Source organism: Bubalus bubalis, chromosome 5, assembly GCF_019923935.1.
Source record: "Bubalus bubalis isolate 160015118507 breed Murrah chromosome 5, NDDB_SH_1, whole genome shotgun sequence".
NCBI classification, from domain to species: Eukaryota; Metazoa; Chordata; class Mammalia; order Artiodactyla; family Bovidae; genus Bubalus; species Bubalus bubalis.
In genome coordinates, this window is record NC_059161.1 from 87,078,333 (window position 1) to 87,104,486 (window position 26,154).

Consider the following 26,154-nt stretch of genomic DNA (forward strand, 5'->3'; position numbering starts at 1 on the left):
ACTGTAGTGAAAAAGTGAAGAAGCTGAAAGACCAGTTTGGATGCTACTGCTGTAGGCAAATAAAAGATGATGGTGGCTTGAGTCAACATGGTATCTGGGAAGGCGGTTAGAAGTGGGAGGATTCTGGATAGATTTTGAAGATAGAGCCAAGAGGATTTCCTGACATTGTCATGTGCGAGAGAAAGAAAAGAACCAAGGGAAGTTTCGAGTTTTAAATGTAATAAGTAGCTTTTCCATTCTTTTTCGCTGTTCTACATATTTTTACATGTAGAATTCCATAATAGCTCGTGCATGCATGCTACATCACTTCAGTCGTGTTTGACTCTTTGTGATCCCTGCATGGACTGCAGCCGGACAAACGCCTCTGTCCATGGGATTCTCTAGGAAAAAATACTGGAGCGGGTTGCCATGCCCTCCTCCAGGGTATCTTCCAGACCCAGGGATCCAACCCAAATCTTACTATGCTTCCTGCATTGGCAGGAGGGTTCTTTACCACTAGTGCCTCCTGAGAAGCCCTATTAATAGCTAATCCTAAGGTAAAAGTCTTACCCTTGAGCAATTTACAATCTGAATTTGCTTTGGGGACTTAAAACAATGCTCCTTTTAATTTTTACCTAATTCATCACTTTACAATTATGAGGTTAAAGCTGTATTGTAAAATGTCACTGAGCAATTTAAGATTATGTAATACTGTTTTCCTTTCTCAGCTGAAAATATCACTGTTGCTCAACATGAGGAATGTGCTTTAGTTCTAGCTTTTACAGCATGGAAGTGGCTATGTCTTGATAAACTATATGATGCATCTATGGAGTGCTTTATCATTTCTGACATGATTTGAGATGTCCTATTGTGCCCCATCCTCTCCATAACCCTGGGAGACAGCAAGAAAGATATGCAGGAAATTGAAGAATGTAAGTGACTGAGTAGCCACTGTGAGAACCCCTTCTTACATAGGTTCGGCCCACTTGGGTGCTTTAAGCTAGTTTCCCATGATGAAAAAAGACAGGGAACTTGTGTTCCATGCTCATTCAAAGCTAAATGCCTCACACAAGGGTCAAATCTATGACCATGCCGTCATCACCGATGCCTCAGTCAACTGGGCTTGCAAATCATTTTCTTCAGCAGACTTAATCACACTTCCACAATCATCTAGTCATCAGCTTCCCTTTATTTTCCTCACTATTTTTGTATTCTCTCATCTATTCCACCTTATCTTTCTTATTCAGGAAGGTTCACAAGAGCTTTGCTGGCCTCTCTACAAAGTACTAAAGCTTGCTTTGCAGATTGCAATCAAAGAATCTCAAAAACAAAGAATGCCACCATCAGTACACAGGAAAAATGGGGAGAAGAAAGATGCCATTGTAAAGACCAACAGGGTGTGAGATACATATCTTTTTTTTTTGTCGAATCAGGAAGGAAAGCTATCAAAGAACAACTTGCCTTGCTTTCAAGAGTCGTGTGTGAAACCTATATTAGCAGTGTCTACCTTATAACCAACTGCCTGACTTCAGGGTCCTCATCTTTTAACCTTTCACACAACTGCTGCAAGCACATGGCTAGGAAACATAAGGGGCACAATAATCATACTGCTGTAATGTCTTTTCTTTAAGCCGCACAATTAATTTACACTAATTTCTTTTTTCAGAGGCAGAAATGAAGTCTGATTTGGGAATTTAAAGATAGCCTCAGCATTTTTTTTTTTACAATATTGGTCAGTTACAGGGGTAGTGGTGGAAAAGGAAGTCAAGTCATTTAAGGAAGTAAAAGATACTTAATTGCTACAGAGAAAGAAATTTTAATGGACGTAGAGAGAATCCTTTGCAAGAAGTGCAGGCAAATGCAAAATGGCATTATTAAGTAATGCTAATAAAAAGCCCATTCTTTCAAATCATTCACACCTCTGAATCCTATTGGGGCTCCCTGAATTCCCCGTCCTCTGCACCCTACCGCCGTGACACCCCTTCTCCCAATCCCGGTCGGAGGTTTAAGTGCCATCGTCAGGGAGAAGCTTATGATCTACCTGCTCCCCCAGCCTCTCTCTGAGTGACGAGCCACCCACGCCTCCCCGCACCGCTCTGCTCCTCCCGCGGCTCCCGGAGGGAAGCCGAGGCGCCGCAGAGGGAGCCCGAGGCGACCCTGGATCGAACCCCAAGCCTACGAGGCTCCAAGACTCCGGTCACCCGGCCTGTGCGCGCCCGCTCGCTCCCCCGGCCCCGCCGCGCGCCGCAGGAGCCGGGCCGGCGGACGCTGCGTTTCCAGCCGCGTCTGCCCTAGCGCGGCACGTGCTCCCGGCGCGGGCCCGAGAGCGCGAGCGCCCAGGCCGCCGCGCCGCCTGCCGCTGCCGCCGCCCGCACCGCCGCCGCTAGCGCCCCAGCCGCATCCCAGGCCGCTCGGCGAGCGCGGGTCTCCGGCTAAGAGCGGCCGGCCGGGGGACGCCGGGCTCCGGGCGCGCACCCGGTAAGCGCAGCGCGTTTCTCCTTCTTTGGGCTCGGGGGTCGCGGTGGCGGTGGCGGTGGGAGCCAGCCGGGGCCCCTCCCCCAGCACAGGGATGGAGGGCCGCCCGGCACGGGGCGGGAGCCGGGGCGATGCACCCGGGAGGGCGGGCGGTGGGCAGGCGGAGAGCCGGGGGAGCCAGGGACGCTGCGAGGTCCTGCAAGTTTGGAAAAGTCACCCGCCAAGGACGTGTGCTGGGTGAATCAGAGAGGAATCTCGAGTCCGGAGCCCAGGCTACCGCGGCGTCTCTCCAATGAAAGCTTTATGAAGATCGCTTTGCTCGTATTTGCATAAGTGAGGAATTTAAGTGGGCTTGTTTCCATAGAAAATGAACTAAAAAAAAATCAGAGGAGAAAAAAAAAGAGGTCTGAGCCAAAGGGAGGGTTTGGACATTTCTCTTTCTGTCTCTTCACGCATACCGATACATGTGCACAGAGGGGCACGTTTGGCAAAGAAGGGGAGTCTCTATTTTTGAAGCCATTAGGTGTTGCTGGGGGAACTCATAAGAGCGTTTGCTGGCGCTTCACCCTGAAGAAGAGCAAAAGAGGAATCTCGCTGGGTGTAAATGCCAGTGTTCCATTTCTAAAATGACACTTCCATGACTACATTTCCGAGAAGGAGCAGTATTCTAGAACAGGGGCCATTTTAAGGGGTACACCTGCAACTCTGGACCTTTAAGCTCAAGTTTATGTACTTCCTCTGGGGCTAGGAAAACATCCTTACTCCAGGTTCCCTTATGGGACTTTGCAAAGGATGGGGTCAGAAAGAGGGTGATGGAGAGAGAGGAAAGAGAGGAGAGCTAAACATGACCGAATGGGCTGTGTATGGTGACAGAAGGAGCAGGAGCTGGGGGTCAGGTTTGCCATCACTGCGTTTATTTGGTATCACCTTGGGTTAGTAGTCTCTGGGCTGGTGTCTAGGAAAATGTGTGACCTTGAACATGTAGAAATGTAGAGGCTCTTCTGTGTATTGGGTCACTAAGGTCCCATGCAGCAGCAGTGTCTGCCTAGGATCGAATGGGTTTGAGGATCTGCACACAAGGAAGAGCACCCAGAAAATCTGGATCAAGGGAGCTTCAGGGTAAAGTATCAAAGGCATTTGCAAGCTCTTGGCTGTGCTGTTGGTGTAATGCATACAGAGAGGTCTGTAGAAATGGCTGGGAAGGACGATCAGACATGTCGCCTATAGCCAAGAGAATCTGGAGTTCTGAATGTGATTTGGAGAGGTTCAGATCCACAGAGTCTAAAGTCACATGCTTTTCTAAAGGTAGCAGTTAAAGAAGAAAGTTGGGTGGCAAGCTGTGATGTTCCTTGAATGAGGGTTGGGAAATACTCTGGAATTGATTCTAGTGCAAGGAAAATGAATGGCATCCTACTTTAAAGGTTGGGCACTCAGGTGATGGCAGGATGGTTTGAGAGTGATGTTTGAGAATACTGTAATCTGGGCAGAAGGGTTAGCAGAGAGAAGGGTTCCTAGGCTCCTAGGAGGCTACTGGCACCTGCCTAGTGTCCTTGACACCTCTGCCACTTGTGTGCAGAGGGCACAGGTGCCTGTTGCCCCTCAACACCAGCTTATCCTTAGAAAGTAAGGATCTGAATCCCAGGGATTGAGATGAGAAAGAGCACATGGGGAAACTCAAGTCCTAGGGGTGTGCCCCAATCCCCCGACCCTGGGAGCATCTGGCTGTGGAGCTGGTTTACCCATCCAAATTCGATCCGAAGTCTGTGTTCCTAAAGGAACTCACTGTGCCACTTGGTGGCACCAAAAAGTTGCGCTGAGAACTCTCTTCTCTATAAATACAAACTACCACCCCTCCCTCCTCCGCGCTTCCCCCCCTTCCCCCCTTTCTCAGTAGCAGGGAGAATTGCTGCACACGCCGCCCTCAGCTCTGCTGTTCTGCGCGCACCGAGCGCAGGAGATGAGCTTAAGATCATCTTGGGGCGCGGGGAGCCTGGGACCGGAGAGGCCGACTATGCCCCGCTGATCCGCGCGGCTCAACTTTCTGGGGGGGCTGGCTAGACCGCGACTCCTTGCCTGCTGCGCCGCCAACAGGGGGTAAGCTTGCCAAGTGTCTGTGTGCCTAGAGGGTCCCCGGGCCCACCGAGGACGAAGGAGCTGTAAGCTTGCGGGGCGCTCCCAGTTGTGTTTGGGGGAGGGGGTCGCGGGTGGAGCGGCGGGGGTGGCCAGAACCTCGAGGTCGAAGCCCGCTCCATTCGCGGGTGGCTTCGGTTAAACCTGTTGGCGAGACAGGGCGAGAGCAACCGGGGAAAGGAGGGAATGGCCGGGGCTGGCGAGGAATTCTGCATGCCTTCGGGGGCGAGGTCCCGCGCCCCAAGGCCAGGGGCGGGCGTTTAGAATTCGGACTGGGCTCCACCGACCCACCCGAGGGCTCAGAATTCAGAGATGCGAAGGCAGAGGGAAAGAGAGGGGAGAACCGCTTCGCGGTGGATCGCTTGGCGGTGGTGACCGCGGCTTCGGCTGCGGGAGCACGGAGGACAGCGGGTGGTGCTGAAAGCCCTCTCTCCGCTCCCGGTCCGGCCCTCCGGCTCTTTGCTCTCCCCTGGATGTAGCTTGCCCTTCGGACACAAAGCCCGCTAGTTACCTTCAAGCGGCATTGTCCAGGCTACAGCCACTTGGGAAAGAACCCGGGCAGGCCAACGAGCTAGCCAGGTGACCAGAGCCTCGCCTGCACCTGGGACCTCACAGAGGGAAGGGGGCACTCCACCTGGAGGGCTTAAGTGCTGGTGTTAGGTCTCCCTCCGGAGCAGGTGCTGTGGGGAAGGGAAGTTGAGGGGCGGGTAACAAGTGCTTGTGCTCACTCAGGCACCATCTCAGTGCTGCCTAAGCTGAATCGAAAGCTCTCGAGTGAGCAGGCAGATAGACTCTCCCACAGTTTACTCTCCGCCGAGTTACTGACAGAGGCCAGTCGGAAGGCAGTGGCTTCCTGCCACCGTCTTGATTCCCTACGTGTTTCATTGTTCTGAGTCCCGTGAGACTGAGCTAGAGCTCATCTGCTGGCCTTCTGAGGCAGCCAAGAAATCATTGTCGTGGGCTCTATGCAGCCCCCCACCCTACCCCCGTGGGGAGCTCAGCTTAGGGTTTCTGCAGAATTTTCTTGGCTATGCAACGTTCTAGACATTCTTTAGAGTTTCGAGTGTTGGGCATGCCACCTCTTGTTAGGTGAGCTTTGTGTATCTCCTTCCTCTCATGGAGCACAGGGCATCTCCTTCAATTTCTCTCTTATATCCATTTAAAAATTAGTTGTGACTGTTTTTGTCCTTTATGGACGTCAGTTTCTGTTTAAAAGGATCTTTGGTTGGGACTTGAAAATCCTGCTTGGTGAGCTCATCAGGTTACTTGGTCTTCCAGACTCCAGCCTTCTCCAGCGGAAACCTTTTCAGCACTCCGGACAGATCCTACAAGGTTTGGGGGTTTTTTGGTTTGTTTTTGACGAATGGGAATAGAATGTAGTATTTCCTACATAACTGCTTGACTGTTTCTCTAAGAGAAAAGCTTTCCCTGATCATTTAAACTCCAAATATGTTATTTAGGTAGTTTCATTGCACTCCCGAGACTGTTGCTATCCCAAGGTAATGTTTTGGCTGTAGGTTATGCTCAAAAAGAAACTGAACTCTTTAATGTTCATTTATTAAAGAGCATATTGAGATTGTTTGGAGGAGAGGGATGGTATTTGAATATTCAACTACTTGCCCAGTTCTTCACTTTCCTTTCATAGGTAGACAAGCCTTTGCCATCACATCATGGTACACATTTTTTATGGACATAATGACAAATGTCAAGTTGAAAACTGAAAAATTCACTCATAGGTGAATTTTTTGATATGTCCAACCAGTACAAAATATGCAAACTTTGCGAATGTTGAAGCAACTACATAATATTTTCAGTTTTTACTCTGTTGACATTGTTATATTACCTATTCAATGATTTATCTCATTAAACATGTTTACTTTCATGACTAAAGGATTTTACTAATTTTAATTTTTTTACATTTCTTCAAAACATGTTGAAGGTTTTATGAGTTGTATTATATTGTTTCTTATGGTATTTTCAGAGCATTTTATAGAGAAAAACTAAATTAAATGCCAATGAAAGTAGAAAAATGTGAGATACAGTTAATTGTGAAAAATGTTGCACTTATTTGTGTACCATTTTTTCCCCAGGATTTCTGTCCTCATGAGATGAAGAGACACACTTATTCCTCCTTATACTTTTTGCTGTGTTATTTTAGTAGGTAGTTTAAACTAACTTCATAAAACAGTGAAGATTGTTTTTTGATATATGGTGATATATGCTGAAAGTGATCAGTTTGGAGTTTGGATAAATTGAAGAGGTATTAATACAAAGCAGAAACCTTCTTACAATTGAGAAATATAGGTCACTTTTAATATTCAGAGAATTGTTAACACTAGTCCCAAAGTATCATTTAGTTATTATCATTGAGTAGAGTTTGGAGAATATAAGAATATAGGAGCATCAGAAGACATATTTTAAACATATGACATGCTTGTATAACATGAGAAAATTTAAATTTTCATTTTGCATTTTAACTATTTGAAACTAAGAAAACATTTTCTTGTTATTTCTTTCTCTCAGTTGGTTAAAATGTAGTTCTATAACAGTTCTAAAAAACATTATGTCATAAGCTTACTTTCATTTCCTTTAAATTCTCAAACAGAAGGAAAAATATTTAGATTTTACCAGTTCTAATCTCATTTGAATTGTGTTTACCTTTAGTAGGAAGGGAAACTAAGCAAAGGTCTTGATGCAGGCTTATCTCTGCTCTTATAACTATCATTTATTGAGCATAGGAACCATGCCAAGTATTAAATATGTTAGTTAATACATATAACAATCATACAAGGCAGTGATTTTTCTGTCGTTAAAACTGAGGGCTTTTTCCTTTCATTGTCATGTAGCAGAGAAGTGGAAAAAATAAAATTATATGTGTATATAATTTTATACACATAACTGCATACATAACTCTCTCTCCACACACAGACTTATACACATGAATCTGATTTGTTTGGAACTCAGACTTATCCTTTTCCCATTATATTGTTTTTGTTGTTTAGTTGCTAAGTTGTGTCCGACTCTGAGGCCCCTTGGACTGTAGTCCACCAGGCTCCTCTGTCCATGGAGGAGTGGACTGCCATTTCCTTCTCCAGGGATCTTCCTGACCCAGGGATCAAACCTGGGTTTCCTGCATTGGCAGGTGAATTCTTTACTGCTGAGCCATTAGGTAACTTTAATCTGTGATGTGGCTAAACACCATGGAATGATTTCATTGTGGTTTCCAGTGACTTGTGATACAATTGGGAGTACAGACCCTTGCACAAGATTGCTTGAGTTTGAATCCCAGCTTTGTGGCTTATTAGCTATGTGACCTTGGGCAAATTACTTAGCATTGCTCTGCCTCTCTTCCTCATTTTTGAAATGAGGAACAGGTTGTAACACTATTAACCTCATTGAGTGATTATGGTGAATTAATTACACAAATAGGCTTCTCTGGTGACTCAGTTGGAGAAGCCAATGGCACCCCACTCCAGTACTCTTGCCTGGAAAATCCCATGGATGGAGGAGCCTGGTGGGCTGCAGTCCATGGGGTCGCTAAGAGTCAGACATGACTGAGGGACTTCACTTTTCACTTTCATGCATTGGAAAAGGAAATGGCAACCCACTCCAGTGTTCTTGCCTGGAGAATCCCAGGGATGGGGGAGCCTGGTGGGCTGCCGTCTATGAGGTCACACAGAGTCGGACACAACTGAAGCGACTTAGCAGCAGGTGACTCAGTGGTAAATAATCCACCTGCCAGTGCAGGAAACATGGGATCGATCCCTGGATCAGGAAGATCCCCTGGAGAAGGAAATGGCAACCCACTCCTGTATTTTTACCTGGAGAATCCCATGCAGAGAGGAGCCTAGTGGGCTACAGTCCATGGAGTCTTAAGAATCGGACACGGCTGAGTGACAAAACCATGATCACCAATATAATCTTTGACAGTTTACTCTGTATTTCTCAAATTGATATTCCAAGCTTCAAAACAAGAAACACAGCCAGAAACAAGTTACAATGTAAAGAAGGAGGAAGGCAAGTCTATTCCAAACTACTCTCCTTAGAATTATTAGAACATTTCAGAAAAAGGGAGTGACACATCCATATGGCTCTTACTTGTCTTCTTTTTTTGATGATTATGTAGACCTTGACAGGATGAGTTTCAAGTAAATCAGCAGTTTTCAATTGGCAATGGCTTTGACCTGCAAGGAACATTTGACAGCGTCTAGAGACATTTTTATTCATCACAAGGGTGAGGAGGTGTGTGCTGTTGGCATCTGCAGATCAGGGATGCTCTAAGCATCCTGCAATGCATAGGATGGCAGCCTGCCAAAACCTCCAAAATTACCTAGTCCAAAATGGCAACAGGTGTAAGGTCAAGAAAGCCTAATCTAAATGATTCTATGAAACAGTTAGCTTTATTTATTAGGTTTGTTTGTATGGCTTCTAAATGTAGCTGATTCACATTACATAAGAATTTGGTGGAAAGTTGAATTTCCAAAATGTTTTGTAGCCAATGCATAAGGTTTAACTAACCATCCCATTTGGTCAGATGGGAAGCAGTAGCATCTGATTATGTTGAGTGTGGGTTTCGGAGCCAGAGAGAATTGAATTTATGTCCTGACTCTGCCGTTCATTATTATGTGTGAGACCTCTGGCAAGACTCTTCACCTCTAAACCTCAATTTCAAGAGAGATTAAATGTAGGTAGTAATCATACCTACCCCACAAGGTTATCATGAGACTTACATTAAATTATGGTTATATATTATTTAGCACAAAGTAGGCACTCAATAAATATTAGCTATTAATAAGTAACTAGAGATTGAGTTAGAAATGCCAAACCACATTTTCAAGCACCTGATGCTAGGTAATATAAGATGCACAATAATGCTTTACAGTCTTTCGAGGTGTGCCGTAAATAACAAGAAAGCAGCTGAAGGCTGCAAAATGGGAAGAAGTTTAGAATCCCTGCTTGATAATTAAATTGAGACTAGTTAACAGTTGATAACATCATTTCTATTGCTTTGCTGTAAAAGGCTGTTTCAGGTCTTCATGGACTACTAAACCAGTTGTGTAATGATTTAAGATGATTTAGTGAGCTTTATTCTACTGCCAGCACCTTTTAATTAATGCGTAAAATTACAGACTTCACTTTTGCACAATGTTATTTTATGGCCCCTTTTTGCTTTAAGGGGATTTCAGTCTAAATATGGCATATTTTTCGTCCTGGGCTAGATGGAGGGGGTGCTGGACTTTCCTATTTACAAGGTCACAGATGTGTGCTTGAGATAGCTATGACAATGGAGCTTTCCCCAGACTACGATGCTCTCGGTATCGTTATACCCCAGAGTGTCTCTTATCTATGGGATGCACTTGTTTTCAGGAAAATGTATCCGAGGCATCCATGACATATGCAGTATTGATACCCCTATCTGTGAGGAGGCTGTTGCTCAGGCAGAAGGAATCATTTTAGTGCTGATGTCTTGAGCTGTGTGATTTGCTTGTGTGGGGATTAAGTTATATAAGAGACATCTGTGCCAGAAAGATGGTCAGCATTTGAGAAAATTGTTGAGAATAAGACAATGCGACTGTGAATTTGATTACTATGTAAGTTGCCATTTATGCTAAATTCTGTCCACCAATAGTTTCTTCTCCATCTTCACTTAGGATACAATATGAGACCGTATGGTTCCCTGAGGCACAGTACTTTTATGCATATTAAATATATGTCTATTTTCTATAATGGGGTAGTGATTGATTTTATTATGGTATGAACCTAGAATATTGAATAAAGTAGTCTAGTGCTTCTGAGGAGAAGACAATGGCACCCCACTCCAGTACTGTTGCCTGGAAAATCCCATGGATGGAAGAGCCTGGTGGGCTGCAGTCCATGAGGTTGCTAAGAGTCGGACACGACTGAGCAACTTCCCTTTCACTTTTCACTTTCATGGATTAGAGAAGGAAATGGCAACCCACTCCAGTGTTCTTGCCTGGAGAATCCCAGGGAAGGGGGAGCCTGGTGGGAGGCCATCTATGGGGTCACACAGAGTCGGACACGACTGAAGTGACTTAGCAGCAGCAGCAGTGCTTCTGAAAATAGGACCCTGAACCAAAATATCATGTAAGTTATAGTATTTGTGCAAACTCTTATCATTTACTACTTTTGATTGAATTATAGAGTACTGCATATTTTTAGATCACAGGTCTATAATATTTTGAAAGCTTTTAAAATTACTGTCATAATTAATTTCTTCCCATTATCTATAACAAGAAAAAATATATATAATATATATTTACATATATATGAATTAAAAAAATATATAGCTAACCCTGCCACATCAGAGTTATAACTTAAAGCAATAATTTGTTCTCTTGGGGATTCTGTTCTGATATATGAAATGGAAATAATCAGACCTTCTGAGTGGTAATTTTGTTTAGTTTAAAATGGGATTAAAAGGGAAAAGGCTCTGTATGCTGAAAATAAAATAATATGATTTTACTATCCTTTTTTTTCCTATAAGACCCTTGCTAAATGAATGAGTGGACCTCCTGATGCAATAGCTAGGGAGAAAGGGCCTCACTCATGAACTTATATAGAAGCAAGAGAGAGCAGGTTCTTATGGAAAGAACGCTGTGGGATACAAAGAATTAATAAGCTTAAGGAGAAAGGACTGAGAGTGAAGTTAATGCCACCTTTTACAGTCTAAGTTCATAGACTGTAAAACGGGAAAAGATTTATGCCAGCAACATCATGCATTTGTCCTACAGAAATACATTGAAAAGTAATTAAAATGCAACACTGTTTATGATAGTAGTAAAATCTATGAGGAATCTAAATATTCAAAAATAGGGAATAATTAAATTTTGTACATTCATATAATTGAATATGATGCAGCTGTTTGAAAGAAATAGGAGTTCTAGGTGTGAATCTCGACTCTGCTATTCACTTGCCTTAGAATCTTAGCCAAACCATCCTCTCTCTCTGAGTCCTAGATATGTCAAGTGAAAATATGCATAAAATGATCTATCTTGCAGTTTTTTTTAATGATAGTTAAATGACATTTCATGTGAAACGCTAGCCTAGAACATAGTAAGCTGTGGTGAATTATAATCTTATCATTATCCCCATCTTCAAAATGAGCTAATCTCAAAAGATATTTATAATACATTATATAGAGAAGAATAAAATATATTGCATTGTGGATTTCATACTAATATTCCATTTAAATAAAAAAAAGTCTCTGTGTTAAAGATTATATGCTTAGAGAATTATAGAAAAGCAGAACCAAGTTTCAGGATGTGATTAAATACCAGTTTTGAGATGATGTTTTGCTGGGTTCTAGTCCCAGTCAATGGACATGAGTTTGAGTAAGCTCTGGGAGTTGGTGATGGACAGGGAGGCCTGGTGCGCTGGAGTGCATGGGGTCGCAAAGAGTCGGACACAACTGAGCGGCTGAACTGAGTCCTAGTTCTGCTAAAAAGCATTATTCTTCATGAGTTTCAATTAAACTATATCATATAGAACTCTTCCTAGTTCTATGTTGCTGTTTTTCTTCATATATCGAGAAGCCACGTGGAGCACCAGAGGTTTCTCCCTCCTACTTCGGTTAGTCTGTACTTCTCTTTTTGATGGTCTCTGTTGCCTGGACCCATTGGACAGGAGGATTTTCATGATCTGTTTTTTAATTTTCCATAGTGGGATGGGGGCACGTGTTTAAATCTCAGTCAAGTAGCTGACCAAAGCGCCTGGTGGAGGCAGTTCCTTTTATTCCTTTGTTCAGCAGAATTTATTGAATATGCATTTTGTGTAAGGATTATATCAGGTGTTGTATATGGCACAAATTTACTCTTTTAAGGGTTTGAAGTCTGTCTGAAGACAAAGCTTGTGTATAAATAGTGATAGTGTTGTGGTTTAGTCACTCAGTTGTGTTCAACTCTTGTGACCCCCTGGACTGTAGCCCACCAGGCTCCTCTGTCCATGGGATTCTCCAGGCAAGAATGCAGGACTAGGTAGCCATTCCATTCTCTAGGGGATCTTCCCAACCAGGGATCGAACCTGGGTCTCCTACATTGCAGGCAGATTCTTTCCCATCTGAGCCACTAGTTCAGTTCAGTTCAGTCACTCAGTCATGTCTGACTCTTTGCGACCCCATGAATCGCAGCACGCCAGGCCTCCCTGTTCATCACCAACTCCCGGAGTTTACTCAAACTCATGTGCATCGAGTCGGTGATGCCATCCAACCATCTCATCCTCTGTCGTCCCCTTCTCCTCCTGCCCCCAATCCCTCCCAGCATCAGGGTCTTTTCCAATGAGTCAGCTCTTCGCATCAGGTGGCCAAAGTATTAGAGTTTCAGCTTCAGTGTCAGTCCTTCAAATGAACACCTAGGACTGATCTCCTTTAGGATGGACTGGTTGGATCTCTGTGCAGTCCAGGGGACTCTCAAGAGTCTTTTCCAACACCACAGTTCAGAAGCATCAATTCTTCGGTGGTCAGTTTTCTTCACAGTCCAACTCTCACATCCATACATGACCACTAGAAAAACCATAGCCTTGACTAGATGGACCTTTGTTGGCAGAGTAATGTCTCTGCTTTTGAATATGCTATCTAGGCTGGTCATAACTTTCCTTCCAAGGAGTAAGCGTCTTTTAATTTCACGGCTGCAATCACCATCTGCACTGATTTTGGAGCCCCCCAAAATAAAATCTGACACTGTTTCCACTGTTTCCCCATCTATTTCCCATGAAGTGATGGGACCAGATGCCATGATCTTCGTTTTCTGAATGTTGAGCTTTAAGCCAACTTTTTCACTCTCCTCTTTCACTTTCATCAAGAGCTTTTAAGTTCCTCTTCACTTTCTGCCATAAGGGTGGTGTCATCTGCATATCTGAGGTTATTGATATTTCTCCCGGAAATCTTGATTCCAGTTTGTGCTTCTTCCAGCCCAGCGTTTCTCATGATGTACTCTGCATATAAGTTAAATAAGCAGGGTGACAATATACAGCCTTGACGTACTCCTTTTCCTATTTGTAACCAGTCTGTTGTTCCATGTCCAGTTCTAACTGTTGCTTCCTGACCTGCATATACGTCTCTCAAGAGGCAGGTCAGGTGGTCTGGTATTCCCATCTCTTTCAGAATTCTCCACAGTTTATTGTGATTCAAGCCCATAAGTAGCTATACTCTTAGCTGCTTATAAATCATATGAAAAAATATGTATGAAAATGCCTCTTAAACGGAGAGAATAGAGTATATCCTGCAAGGTGAGGGACCTGGGGAGATTTTATAAAGAGACTATTTAAAAATATTACTTCATTCTATCCTCATTAATGTTTGAGGTAGGTACTATTCTCATTCCAGTTAGGCTCAGAGAGACTAAGTGATCAAGGGCGCACAACCAGCCCATGGCAGTGCCAGGATTTAAACCCAGGTTTTCTTGACTCCAAGCCAATGCTCTTAAAAAACTCTGCCTTAAAGGCCATGAAACAGGAGCATATCAGGGCTAAATTCCAGTGTGAACAGAACCACTGGGGCAAAGGGATATACACCCAGAAGAGAAAAAAATTTGACTTGACTAGCAGACACCCTGGGCTTCCCTCATAGCTCAGTTGGTAAAGAATCCACCTGCAGTGCAGGAGACCCTGGTTCAATTCCTGGATTGGGAAGATCCCCTGGAGAAAGGAAAGGCTACCCACTCCAATATTCTGGCCTGGAGAATTCCATGGACTGTGTAGTCCATGGGATCACAAAGAGTCGGAAACAACTAAGTGACTTTCACTTTTAGCAGACACCCAAGTGGGGGGCAGTTTTAGGAGAGATCAGGGCACAAGGAAAACTGGGATAGCAATTTGGAAAGCAGATTGCTCAGTCCAACACTTAAAAAATACTACAAATAATGAGTAGTCTTGATAGCAGAAATTCAGAAAATTACAAAACAAAGGTAAAAAGCAAAGAAGAAATTAAAAATTATGCATATTCCCACCACCCAGTGGATATCTCATTATATCAGTTCAAACTGCAGGGAGATCAAACCAGTCAATCCTAAAGGAAATCAACCCTGAGTATTGATTGGAAGGACTGATGCTGAAGCTACAATACTTTGACCACCTGATGTGAGGAGCTGACTCTTTGGAAAAGACCCTGATGATGGGAAAGATTGGAGATAGGAGAAGAAGGGATCAATGTAGAATAAGATGGTTGGATTGTATCACTGACTCAATGGACATGAGTTTGGGCAAACTCTGGGAGATAGTAAAGGTCAGGGAAGCCTGGCATGCTGCAGTTCATGGGGTCACAAAGAGTTGGACACAACTTAGCGACCGAACAGCAATGTTTCCAGACCATGTGTACGTACATCCACACTCATAATATTTCTTGTGAAAACACAGCCATATCCATTTTTTAATTTTTCTCAATATGTGTGTAGTTCACTTTTCATCTCCTCTCCCCACCCTCCACACATACACTTTACAAGATAAGCTTTCTATTCAAAATTTTTTTTCCAGTCTCTTTTACTGGTTTCTCCTTGTCTCTGGGTCTTTTGGAGTTTAAACATTGGAATTCTTTGGGGGCTTAGTCTCAGAAGTAGTTTCCTTTCTCTAATTCCTAGGTCATTTCATCCAGTTTTGTGGTGTCCAAAAAAAAAAAAAAGTCATACCAATGCCCCTTCCATTTATATCTCCTGTGAAGACCTCTCTGTAGAATTTCAATATCAGATGCTTATTAAATATCTCTTTTTGAATTTCTACCAAGTATTAAGGTGGGGCTGGTGGTAAAGAACCTGTGTGCCGGTTCAGGTAGATGAAAAGATGTGGGCTTCATCCCTAGTTAGATAGGATCCTTTGGAGGAGGAATTGGCAACTCACTCCAGTATTCTTGCCTGGAGAATCTCATGGACAGAGGAATCTGGCTGGCTAAAGTCCATTGGGTCACAAAGAGTCACATGCATTAAAAATTGATGTATTAAAAAACTGAATTTTGGTTATCTCCCCCCAAGTCTGTTCTTCCACAGTTTTCTGTCAATATGACACCATCTTTTGTTTGATCAACCTGAAACCTTAGTGTCCTCATTGATTCTTCTCTTTCCTTTGTAGCCCCAGTCAGATCTGAAAGCAAACAGTTCCACTCTATGGTCGAGATAGATTCAGAATCCTATCAGTTCTCAACCACCTATACTACCATCTCCCTAAGCCAAGCCACTGTTATCTTTCCCACCTGAATCGCTGCAGCAGTTTCCCCAGTACTTCTTTGGTTCTGCCTCTGTGCCCATATTCTTGTTGAAGAGTTGGTCATCTGTGTCCCTCCTCTGTTAAAAACTCCTTGAACAGTTGGTCCTTGTCTGTCCCTCCTCTGCTGAAAATTCTTCCAGAAAGTCACTCTCACAGTTTTAAAGCCGAAGTCTTTTAAAGTCCAAAAAGGCTTTAGTCATCACTCTAGCTCTCAGACATGCCTTCTTCCTCTCTCCCCAGTTTTACTTCACTTCAGTCACCCTGGCCTTTTTGCTGTCTCTCAGCACACTAAGTATAAACCTGCCTTAGGGACTTAGCCTTTATTATTTTTTTTTAACCTGAAATTTTTGTTCCCTCGATATTTGCATGACTCATTCTCTTTCACAAATTTTGCAGTTTAAACTTCTTTGGCTACATTAGAAATTTTTGTTTTTCATATGTCTTGACCCTTTCTGCCTTCCTTCCCTGCATTATTGTTCTCTGTAATCTTCATTACTGTGTAGCATACACTATTTTACCTCCTTACCTTGTTTGACACACCACCTTGGGTTACAGGATCCAGTGAGGGTGTGAATTTGTGTCTTCTTTGTCTACAATTGAATCCTCCGCAACTAGAAGAGTGCTTATTACAGAACAGTTATTTAATAAAGACTTACTAGACAAATGAGTGATGCTGTCAGAGTTAGGATATATTCTACTGATCTATTTGGAATTTATGCTCTATTAATTTCTTGTAGTTTGGAAGCACATGGGATGACTTGTTGCCTAACTATATAATATACTGAGTCATAGCACAGTTCTGTGAAATTTCTAAGTCATAATTTATTTCAAAGTATATTGCATGGGCCAAAAAGTTTGTTTGGATTTTTCCGTAAGACGTAACAGAAGAACCTGTTGTTCTGTTGGCAAACTTTTTGCCAACCCAATACTTTCCAGTATCTGAGGTTCATAACTAGTGTCAGTAACATACAGTCCCTGTGTGTAGTCAAGGCAGATGATGAAGCAATCATTGCTTTATCATCTGGCAGGTCACAATCTAGTGGTTGATGCCAGGGCAATAAAAATACATTTGTGCTAGATAGCCATACACTTCTGTACCTTCTTCTGTGTGCTGATTCATCACTCTCTAGTTTTTAAGCAAACTCCTGTAGATTCTATGTCCCTTGGAAGTTCCAACTATGTTGCGTGGCCCCTCTCATTTTTCATGGACTTTGGAAATGACCTCTTTTGAAAGAAAGGTAAGTAATGTGACCAGGGATGATACAGAGAGTATGTTATCGAGTTACTAGGTGTAGACATGAATTCTAGCTCCACAACTCTTTAAGTGATTGGCTTGTTTTTAAGTTCCAAAACCCATTATGTCATTAGGAAAATAAAGATAATAAAATAATACCTACATCTCTGGGTTGTTATAAGGATTTTTGATATACACACAACACATACAAAGGCATACCCACATACAGACCTAGATATACAGTGGACATAGTATATAATCTGTAGAAGTGAGAAAAAGAGAGCCTTGTATGTGTCTGTTCTTATAAAGTGCTCAGGAAACTCTCTTGTCTTTCTGACATCATATGTTCTTACTTTTTCTGCTTCCTTCCTGAGCTGCCTGCTTCTAACACAACCTTGCCTCTTTGTGGGACTTCCTTTTCAGCCGCACTTTTTCTTTATTTATACTTGGGCTTCCCTGGTGGCTCAGACACTAAAGCATCTGCTTACAATGAGGGAGACCCAGGTTCGATCCCTGGGTTGGGAAGATCCCCTGGAGAAGAAAATGGCAGCCCACTCCAGTACTCTTACCTGGAAAACCCCAGGGATGGAGGAGCCTGGTAGGGTACAGTCCATGGGGTTGCAAAAAGTTGGATATGACTGAGTGACTTCACTTTCACTTTCATACTTGCTCTTCAGGTAATATTACTCATTCCAAAAGATTTATATATTGGTGACCCTCAATTTATATCTATAACCCAAAATGCTTCTCTCGGTACAGCCTTTCAAATCTACTTTCTTCTTCGACAGCTATACCTGGGTGCTTCCAAAGCATCTCAAATTTAACATGTTCAGAAGAAAAATCATTGTTTTCCTTTGCTTTCCTCTGTTTCTGTTCCAGTCGATCCTATCTCTCTTAAATAGTATCCCAAATATGCCAGTTTTATAGACTCCAAACCCAGGAGTAGACCCTAATTCCCCTCTACCTTACCCAGATCCAGTCCATCAGCAAGTCCAGTTGATTCTACTGGCAAAAGATATCTGATTGTGTCCACTTCTCTCCATATCCTTGTCACCAGTCACAGCCAAGTCATTATCATCTCTTACCTAGAGTATCATGTCTCCTTATCAAGTCCACTGTCCAGAACCGTGACAGTCTTTTCTAAGGCTTTATGCGCCTGTCATTTGTTTACACCTCCTCAATGGCTTTCGGTTGCACTTAGGCTCCAAATTCCTTTGATGAGCTTCCCAGACCCTACATGGTCTGGCCCTTTCTTATCTTTCCAATCTCATCTTGTACCACAGCTGCACTCACCCTTTATGTTCTTACCACGCTTTTCACATGACTGACTTAGTTTCTTTCTTCATTTTATTGTTCGCATTCATCAGGTTCCAGCTAAAGTCAGCTTTTTAATGTATTCATCTGTAATCTCCATGAGTATGGTAAGCATGTACACCCTGTTCTCTCTTGAATATTTGATTCCCAGGAGAGAGTCATAGCATGGGACATAAATATATGTTCAATAAGTTAATGAATAAATGCCTGGTGTATGATGAGTGCTCAGTGAAAGATAATAAGGGTAATCATCAGTGTACTTCACTGCACTTGTTGCATTAGTCTCTCCCACTCCATAGTTAATAGATATTCATTGAATGAGTTAAATAATTTAGCCTATCATGAGAAGATTATATACACACACACACACACACACACACACACATATTCTCAGTACATGGGGCTTGCTGGAAACAACTAATAAATACATGAAACTGGTATTTTAAATTCATTAGTTTGATGTGCTGCTTCTAGCCTCACATCACTTTGATGTTCTTACATAATAAAAATGAGCCCTGTTTCCTTACTAGATTTTCTCACTAACATTCTGGATTTAATGAGAGATTGTGATTGCTTTTACTTCAGATTTTTTCTGTCTGCAGTAGAATTCACATGATCATGAGAATAAGCATTGGTCCCCAAGTCTTTGCTAAGCAAAGTGAAGGGAAAGCTTGAGAATATTCAGATAATTTCCCAGTGACAAAATGTCTTTGCTTCCTTCCCCCCTTGCTTACAGTGCCAATTTCCATACAGAAGCTGATTTTTCCTTTAAATATTGCTAAAAATCTAGTTGTTCTGGAACATCTAGCTATTTTGATGACAGGTTTGTGTGTGTGTGTGTGTGTGTGTGTGTGTGTGTGTGTTTGGCAATATATAGAGGAAGCCTTTTTCTGTTGCCATAGGAGCCAGTGGAAGGAAATGGTGAAAATGAAGGTGAGAGTGATTAGAAATGTGATTCAGGTTATATTCATTTTGTGTCTGGACTAGAATTTTTGCAGATCTGATGAGTTTTGAAAACCATTAGTATTCTTGAAGAAGCATCATAATTACATAAATTCCTGAAGCAACATCACCTGTCTTTGAAAGAGACAGATTAGGGAATTAGTCACTTTAAAACAATTTGACATCCTTGGCTGGAGGAGTGGATATCTTAAAAAATAAGTCTTTTAAACAACCCTTTAAATAAACCAAATCACCAATCTGTCCATTGTTTTTCTTTCTTTTTTTTTTTTTACAAATCATGCTAGAATTTGCTGTAGGCAACCTGGGACAATTTTTTTTTTTTATTCCCAGGAGTTTAAACTGAATTAGATGACTGTATTCATAGCTGTCTTAAGTTTCTACTTGGAAGTGTAGTTCTACATACTCATCTTTCTAGCCCTTTGAGTCTTCATGATGTGGAAATTTTTCCTGAATCAGGAGTAAAGGACTGATTACTGTCAATTTTATTACAGGACTTTGTAATTACTTTGACGACTCTGGAGAACTGAGTGGGTTGCCAGAGAATTTTCTGTCCTCACCACCTAGCCACCAAATGCCCTTGGAAATTTAATAACAGAAAAAAATCATCTCTTTATATAGCCCCTTTCAATATACAAAGCATTTGCATAGCTGATATCTTATATTAATTCCTATAAGGGCAGCCTAGCACATGTTATCCCCATTTTTCAGATGACAAAATTCTGGTGCTGAGAGGTTAAAACAATTTAGTAACAGTTCTTAGTAGCAGAACTGGAATTTGAATATTATTTTCTGCAAAAGTTGGTACCCATTTCACTATGCCTATGTACTTGGGGTTGCTTTACTTTATAAATCTTCCATACCTCTTCCTTCTATCCTACAGTTCATTTAATGTGCAAATATCAATCTGGCCTCATTTGTTATTTTCTGTATTATATGGAAACTAAACTTAATACTTGTTGGGAAGATCATTCAACTTGCTTTATATTGCATTTGAAAGGGAGGATGTAGGCTTTTTTTTGAAGTAACTTTTTTTAATTGCATACTCAATACATGTCCAATGCTGGAAATTTGGAAGGAAACAAAGAACGTTTTAGAAAAAGAAGCAAAAAAGCCCATTATTTTTATTGGATATCACCAGTGTTTAATATTTTGGGATTTTTTTTTTTGAAGATTTTTGTTCATGACATACTTCTTATTTTAGGATACTTTCCCTCACCTCTGTGTGATAATATAGGTTGACCTCCCACACATAATTTTTGGTTTTGTGTACTCCATATAGGGCTTCTCTGGTGGCTCAGATGGTAAAGAACTTGCTTGTAATGCAGGTGATCCAGGTTTGATTCCTGTGTTGGGCAGATCCCCTGGAGAAGGAAATGGCAACCCACTCCAGTATTCTTGCTTGGAGAATTCCATGGACACAGGAGCCTGGCGGGCTACAGTCCATGGAGTCTCAGTGAGTTGAACACAACTGAGCAACTTATTCCATACGAACAAATAAAGAAATTAACCTAAGCAAAGTAGGATCAAGATGCTTAGCAAGCTGCTTTTATTGAATCACAAAATCACAAAGGAGACAAGAAAAAGATTTTGGGATTCTTTTTTTCAAGTTATATCATAAGCACTCTCTTTCTCTGCTACCATAAACAGAAGTTCCCAAACTGGTTATACTTCTGTTGTTAAATCCCCTTTCTGTTTACTTTTCCAGGTGTTGAAGATCATGATCACATGGATGCGTTTAACCACATGGTCCCTGGAGACATGATGGTCCTTTAGCGCATCTAAAGTACTGGCTGACTTTTTGGGTTGCCACTCACCATCGGACATCGTTGGATTCCATCTGTCAGAACCCTCCTAAATTTTCCCCACCATGCTGTCTTTATTAGCGTGAACTCCTTCCCTAAAATGGTCCTTCTGTTGATCCTGTCAGTCCTGCTTTTGAAAGAAAATGTCCGTGGGAGCGCACAGTCCAGCGAGCGGAGGGTGGTGGCGCACATGCCGGGCGACATCATCATCGGGGCTCTGTTTTCCGTCCACCACCAGCCCACGGTGGACAAGGTTCACGAGCGCAAGTGCGGGGCGGTGCGGGAGCAGTACGGCATCCAGCGGGTGGAGGCCATGCTGCACACCCTGGAGAGGATCAACTCGGACCCCACGCTCCTGCCCAACATCACGCTGGGCTGCGAGATCCGGGACTCCTGCTGGCACTCGGCCGTGGCCCTGGAGCAGAGCATCGAGTTCATAAGGGACTCGCTCATTTCTTCAGAGGAAGAGGAAGGCCTGGTGCGCTGCGTGGACGGCTCTTCATCATCCTTCCGCTCCAAGAAGCCCATCGTGGGGGTCATCGGGCCGGGCTCCAGTTCGGTGGCCATTCAGGTCCAGAACCTGCTCCAGCTTTTCAACATACCTCAAATCGCCTACTCGGCCACAAGCATGGATCTGAGTGACAAAACTCTGTTCAAGTACTTCATGAGGGTCGTGCCTTCCGATGCCCAGCAGGCACGTGCCATGGTGGACATCGTGAAGAGGTACAACTGGACCTACGTGTCGGCCGTGCACACAGAAGGTGAGTCTTTATCACTCTGAGTATGTCTCATGCCCTCTAGCTTCCCAGTTAGCATTTCAAGGTTTGGAGGGCTAAAATTGTCCTAATAATTTGAGATTCTTTGAGTGTCTCAGTTATACCAGTTATATAAGAAGGGACAGGATAGCGGATGTCTAGGGCAATACAGATTTAAGCTAAGGCGACTGGATACCTGGCCATCATTTGGCAAAATGTATACTTTATGTTTGTTTGTTTTGGCTTACTATTATATTATTTGTACGTCTTCTATAATGATGCTAGGGACTTTTAAGTTCTAGATCTTCACTGAACTCCTGACATTTTCAGCAGTTGCCCTGAGTGCCCTCTGAGAGGCTTTGTGTTAAAGGGAGGTACCCTTAAGTACACATCAGGCCTCAAGCCAGCCAGATCTGGCCCAGGTATGTTGTAAGAGGAAATGACCAAACAGTTTACTCTAACAACTATCTTTCAGTAGTGTGTCTGGTTAAATCTGAAATGGAGATGTGTTAGTTCTGTCCTTGTATGAGACATTCTCTGGAAGTGTAAGTTTTAATAATTTAATGTTAGTTGGTTTTGAAATTTATTGCTGCTTTATGCTGAAAGCATCGTGAGGGAGGAAACTATGACTGAGGTCTTATACCAGATAATAGTAGCCTTATTTATTGTTGATAGTGCTTTTAAAGTTCTTTTGTATAATTTGTTAATTCTCAACCAAGACTGTTTGAACGACAGGTTTGATTGGACCTACAGAGGTTAAGACATGCAAATCGTGAGGTTTGCTCATCATGCAACACTCTTTCTAAGAAAGCGTGCTGCCTGTGCTAAACACTGTGGTATACCAAAGAAGATGCACAACACTTTGTTAGCATTAGCTGAGATTTTAAAATTCTGCAATAACACTGTCTGTACGTTCCAAACAATCTAGTCTTGTAAACCGTGAGATTAAGTTATTAGGAAATTAATGAAATGGCCAGAATAAGACTACTTCATAGGTTGGGAGCCAATCACCATTTAGATTTAGCAAACCTTTCATTCATTGTCAAGTAGCGTAATATGGATTGCACTGTGTGGCCACTCAATAATATTCAGAGTCGCACAAACATAAAATAATAAGCCTCTACACTGGATTAAGACTTCTGTGCCTTTGGAAATTTTCATACGTAATTTTATGGATTATTTACAGAGATGTTGATGTATAGAAGTTTTGTGCAATGGATAGGTGATTGGACTAGGAGACCTTTGAAATTTTTTTCCATAATGCTGGGATTTTTCTTACAAAAACACTAATTCATTTGATTCTCACAACAAGCAGTGATACAGACAATCCACATATTTTGTTTCTATTTTAAAATACAAATGTTTCAAGAATTTAAATAATTCATCCAGTAAATACGTGATAGCAACTTGAGAGGCAGAAGTGGGGCTTATAGCTACAAATTTCTAACTCAGTACCCTGTTAGAATTTAGTAGACTCCAATAGAAATACACCCAGAGGATATATTTATGCTGCTGCTGCTGCTGCTAAGTCGCTTCAGTCGTGTCTGACTCTGTGTGACCCCATAGACAGCAGCCCACCAGGCTCCCCCGTCCCTGGGATTCTCCAGGCAAGAACACTTGGAGTGGTTTGCCATTTCCTTCTCCAATGCGTGAAAGTGAAAAGTGAAAGTGAAGTCGCACAGTAGTGTCTGACTCTTTGTGACCCTATGGACTGCAGCCTACCAGGCTCCTCCATCCATGGGATTTTCCAGGCAAGAGTACTGGAGTGGGGTGCCATTGCAGCACATATTTATTAAGTTCTAATATGCAAATAATATACTAATATTCTGTGAAGGATGGCAGTATGTTTCATGCATTATCACCCTCAGTGGGTATGCAATCTGGCAAAGGAGGTGGAGCATGCATTAATACTTGCATAACCATAGTTCAAGATGACCAGAGTTAGAAATGTTTCTAAAGTAGATTGAAGTAGAAAAAATATAACATCCTGCTCCATGATGATGGAGGCCAGGGTGGAAATCTTAGAGAAGAAAATGAATTTGATAGTGAAATTTTAACTGGATGAATATTGACAATTGGTGAAAATTAAAAAGGCATGGGTTTTCAATAAAGGACATGAGAAAATAAAAGATGAGACAGTATCTTCCGTCTAGCTTCAGAAGAGTTGGTCGGTCTATATGAGATACTAATCCAAAATTGTATTCAAACAGAAACTAGTCATCGTTGATTCTTACTAATTTAAACTTTTTTTTTAAACCTAAGTGTACACCAGTAGTGAATGATATAATACATTATGATATGTCCACATAATACACTATTACATGGCTATTAAAATAAATGAGGCACTTTATAGATAATGAGATCATAATGATCTCCACAATCATTTTAAATGAAAAAAGCACAGCATAGTTGTATGTAAATGGTGTGTTATTTGTATAAAATTGAGTTTGTAAAAGCCATTTGATTGAAATTTCATAGAATTGTTCTCAAGAGAAGAGCAAAACTGATAACAGTTGTTCCTTCTGAGGAGGGCTTCTAAGGAGTTAAGGAATAGGGTGGAAGGGAAGACTTTCTTTTCTTATGTAATGTCTATATGCAAACATTTGAAGTTGTGTGTTACAAGCATAGGCTACCTATTGCGACTTAATAATTAACAGAAAATATTCTCTTTGTGGGCAAAAAAAGGAATAAAATCTTGATTGCCAAATTTAGGCAAATTTAATTATTTTTTAAAAAATAGGCCAATAGAAATTTTGTTGACAAATTTGGACAAAATATTTGGAAGATACCACTGGGATACAAACATTAAAAATCGGAAGAAATGCTCTTTGGTTTGTTGTTTTATGTGGTTAATCAAGAGGTATTTATATTGCTTGGCTCCTCAGCAAGTAAGTGGCTAGTGAAGTTACATGGTGTTCTATCTTAAAATGTATTATTAGCATAGGGGCAGTGAGGTAGGAAGTTTTATAAAGTAAAACTTACCTCCAGGGTCAGAAAAGTGCTTGAGTATAACAAAATACAACTCTGTTGGGTACCCTGGAAGTCCTCAAAGGGATGCCTGGCTTTCTGTTGCCTGGCCCTTCAGGAAGCCCCTGGAGGATTTTCATGAAATGATAATACCATGTCTTACTTGAGCCTTTTTCTTGGCTGGTTTAGGGCAGTTCTCTCTAGCAGTAGGTCACCGTACCCCAGTATCTCAAACTTATTCCCATGTCTGAATAATTATCTCTTTCACTCAGTAGATACTCCTCCTCCTTGAAGAGAGTGGAAATTTCCAAATGCTTTATACACAAGACATTGAGGTCTGTAAACAGATGTTTTATTTTCAAAAACATCTTTTGTCCCCCCGTGTTGCCTGTTCACTTTATACTTAAATGTGGCAATACTTTGTCACTCAGTCCTCTTGGTGGCTGTCTCAAGATCTTCCTTGGAGAATGCATGAGCTATCGCTGAATTTCAGAGGAGAGCACAAGGAGACTTGGATTTCAGCTCCAAGGTTAATCTCCTACACTTGCATTTCATTGCTTTATGGTTTTTGTAGGTTGTGCTAAGTTGCTTCAGTCGTGTCCAACTCTGCGACCCCATGGACCATAACCCATCAGGCTCCCCTGTCCGTGGGAGTCTCCAGGCAAGCCTACTAGAGTGGGTTGCCATTTCCTTCTCCATTTGTAGATTACAGGGCTGTGAATTTACTGTGGCTTGTTATATTATGCAGAAATACTGACTAGGCCTTGAAGGCAAAGAGATTAAATGCATGAAAAAAAAAAAAGAAAAAATATTTTTAAAGACAGATCACTGTAGGGCTTCAGCTGTGTGGAGGAAAGGAATGTGAAATGACTAAAAAAAAAAAATTGTATTCCTTGTAAAAGAGTCAGTCCAATAGCCACTGTCTCTGCTCTAAGAAAGTTTAAAGGGCCCTTTGCTGCCATACATTTGGAAACCTTGGTACCTGTGTCCATTGACAGAGTGAGTGGGGCTTGCCTGTGGAGCAGTGTGGCAGGTCAATTGCTTTGGTTCTGATGACTTCCACTAATGACTTCTTTGCTTTGCAACTTGATAGTTCCCTTCCACTCTCACTTGCTTTGGTCAATAGAAGTTGGTAGAAATGAGTCCTTTCTTTGTAGTCTGTCTGTCTTAGAACCCTGTCTTCAGCATGTAAAGGACGAGAGCTGCTCGGTTGTCCAGATGAGGCCACCTTAGATCACTTGACCTCAGCTTTGTGAGAGCACTCAGTCAAGGCACACAGTTGCTCTCCTGACCCACAGTCAATTTCAATCACCTAGTAGATCCTAAC

At 42.1% G+C, this 26,154-nt stretch overlaps 1 protein-coding gene across 3 annotated transcripts in view; it reads left to right on the forward strand.

Annotated features, from left to right (window-relative positions):
• The first annotated feature begins 2,325 nt into the window (after window positions 1-2,325).
• The window catches only part of GRM5 (glutamate metabotropic receptor 5), a 661,611-nt gene continuing 637,782 nt past the window's right edge, over window positions 2,326-26,154 (forward strand). Inside the window, exons 1-2 of one of the 3 annotated variants that reach the window (XM_025286183.3) lie at window positions 2,326-2,457; window positions 21,009-21,866. In XM_025286183.3, coding sequence (XP_025141968.1) covers window positions 21,206-21,866 — 661 coding nt within the window. In that variant the 5' untranslated portion in view covers window positions 2,326-2,457; window positions 21,009-21,205. Of the gene's footprint in view, window positions 2,458-4,360; window positions 4,549-5,274; window positions 5,917-21,008; window positions 21,867-26,154 lie in introns of those variants that run through there. The other 2 variants (XM_025286182.3, XM_025286184.3) reach the window with 2 other exon arrangements.